This window comes from Chelonoidis abingdonii, chromosome 4, assembly GCF_003597395.2.
Source record: "Chelonoidis abingdonii isolate Lonesome George chromosome 4, CheloAbing_2.0, whole genome shotgun sequence".
NCBI lineage: Eukaryota > Metazoa > Chordata > Testudines > Testudinidae > Chelonoidis > Chelonoidis abingdonii.
Genome location: NC_133772.1, coordinates 31582225 through 31583910, shown reverse-complemented (window position 1 = coordinate 31583910; position 1686 = coordinate 31582225). Strand labels below are relative to the sequence as shown.

General features: G+C 52.9%; 1 protein-coding gene across 1 annotated transcript in view; it reads left to right on the top strand.

Annotated features, from left to right (window-relative positions):
* Window positions 1-1457, top strand: part of LOC116830795 (uncharacterized) — a 41154-nt gene extending 39697 nt beyond the window's left edge. Inside the window, 1 exon segment of the mRNA XM_075065823.1 lies at window positions 1286-1457. Within this exon segment, the coding sequence (XP_074921924.1) occupies window positions 1286-1423 (138 nt within the window). The 3' untranslated portion in view covers window positions 1424-1457.
* Window positions 1458-1686: the final 229 nt, after the last annotated feature.

Below are 1686 nucleotides of genomic sequence, written 5' to 3'. Positions count from 1 at the left end.
CTGCCAAGCTGTCATTGACACTGGCACTTCTCTGCTGGCTGGGCCCTCTACTGGCATCTCCAGCATCAACTCCTACATTGGTGCCAGCGATGGCTCGGTAAGGGCAGGGAGGAAGTACAGATACTTCTAGAGGTGTCTGCTACACACAGATGTGATGCTCCATCTCTCTCATTGGGGAACCTGCTGCCCAAGACATGTCTAACCTTTTCTCCATGTGTTACCTTCGTCCCTACAGATCAGCTGCAGTGCCATGAGCAGCCTGCCCGACATCGTCTTCACCATCAACGACATCGAGTTCCCTGTGCCAGCCAGTGCCTACATCATTGATGTGAGTATCCTGCTCAGAAATCTGCCTCGGGGCCTCTTAGCCAGGGCTTGTGCCTGAGGCCATTGCGCTGAGTGTGCTGGCGGCATTTCCTTGCACAGCCGGCATGAGCCTGCAGGAGCATCACTGAGACGCAGCTCAGAGTCTGTTCCCAGTATGAGTGTGGGGCGGCAGAGAGCTCTTCCCCCAAAGGGTCCGGGGGAGGGATGTTTGAGATCAAGGCAGGCCCACAGTGAAAGTGACATACCGGAAGAGCAGTGAGGCAGCCTGTAGAACTCGCCACTGCAGGAAATCACCAGGGTGGGAGCTTTACTGGGTTAGGAGAGAATTATATGAGCAGCTACCCCAGCTAAGAGGTGAGATCAAGAGAGATCACTGCCTCGCGTTCCAGGGCCTGGGCATTTGTGCATCAGGAAGGAGTTTTCCTCCCCCGTGGTAAAAGTTTGCTCCCGTCTGGGGAGGAACAGGCAAGCTGCTTTACCAGCACACAGCAACACCAGCTGGTAGCAGGCAGTGAGGAAGCCGAAATCCACTTATAATCACAGCAGGATTTCTGGTGGCAGAACGTAATCGCTCCCTGAAGAGAGCACGCTTTGCCTCCTCAAGGGATGTGTCATGAACAGAAGTGGTCAGGATCTTGCTTCTCTTCCCAGTTGACAGACTGCACCCCTTAGGCTCAAGCTTAGGCACTGGGGCTGTTCTGAGACCCAGATCCACAAAGTTAGCTCACTGGGAGTTAGGCATCTAAGTAGCACCAAAAATTGTGGCCCAACTCACCAGTGTCACTGCCTGCAGCCCATCGAAGTCTCCTATCGAATCCCTACCCAGCCTAATGCTACTTCGTTTTAGAGCTCTGAGATCCCAGCCCAAGACGGTAAGAGGCACCAGCAGGCTCTACAGGATGATAACTCACTGAAGTTCCAGCCCAATAATTACCATGTCCCCTTTTCCCCTGTGCAGGAGTCAGGCTCTTGTACCTCCGGCTTTGAAAGCATTGATGTCGATGGGCTTTGGATCCTCGGAGATGTCTTCATCCGCCAGTACTACGTTGTCTTTGACAGGGCCAACAACCAGGTGGGCCTGGCCTCTTTGGCTTGAACACAGCACCATCCCCAGGACCCTCCCATGGAACACTGACCCCGGAGAGTTTCCGTTTCTCTAGAACTCCAACACCGCGTATCGATCTAGTGACCCTCCACCCCACACTCACCCTCTATCCTGTAACCTAACCCTCAGTAGAATAAAGGATTTTAAGAGCATTTGAGTGCATTGTTTCTCTTTGATGAGGTTTAGGATTGGACCCATCTTTTACTCATTTTCTGAACATTGGCTGTTACGGTCACAGCTACCTGCCTATGAGT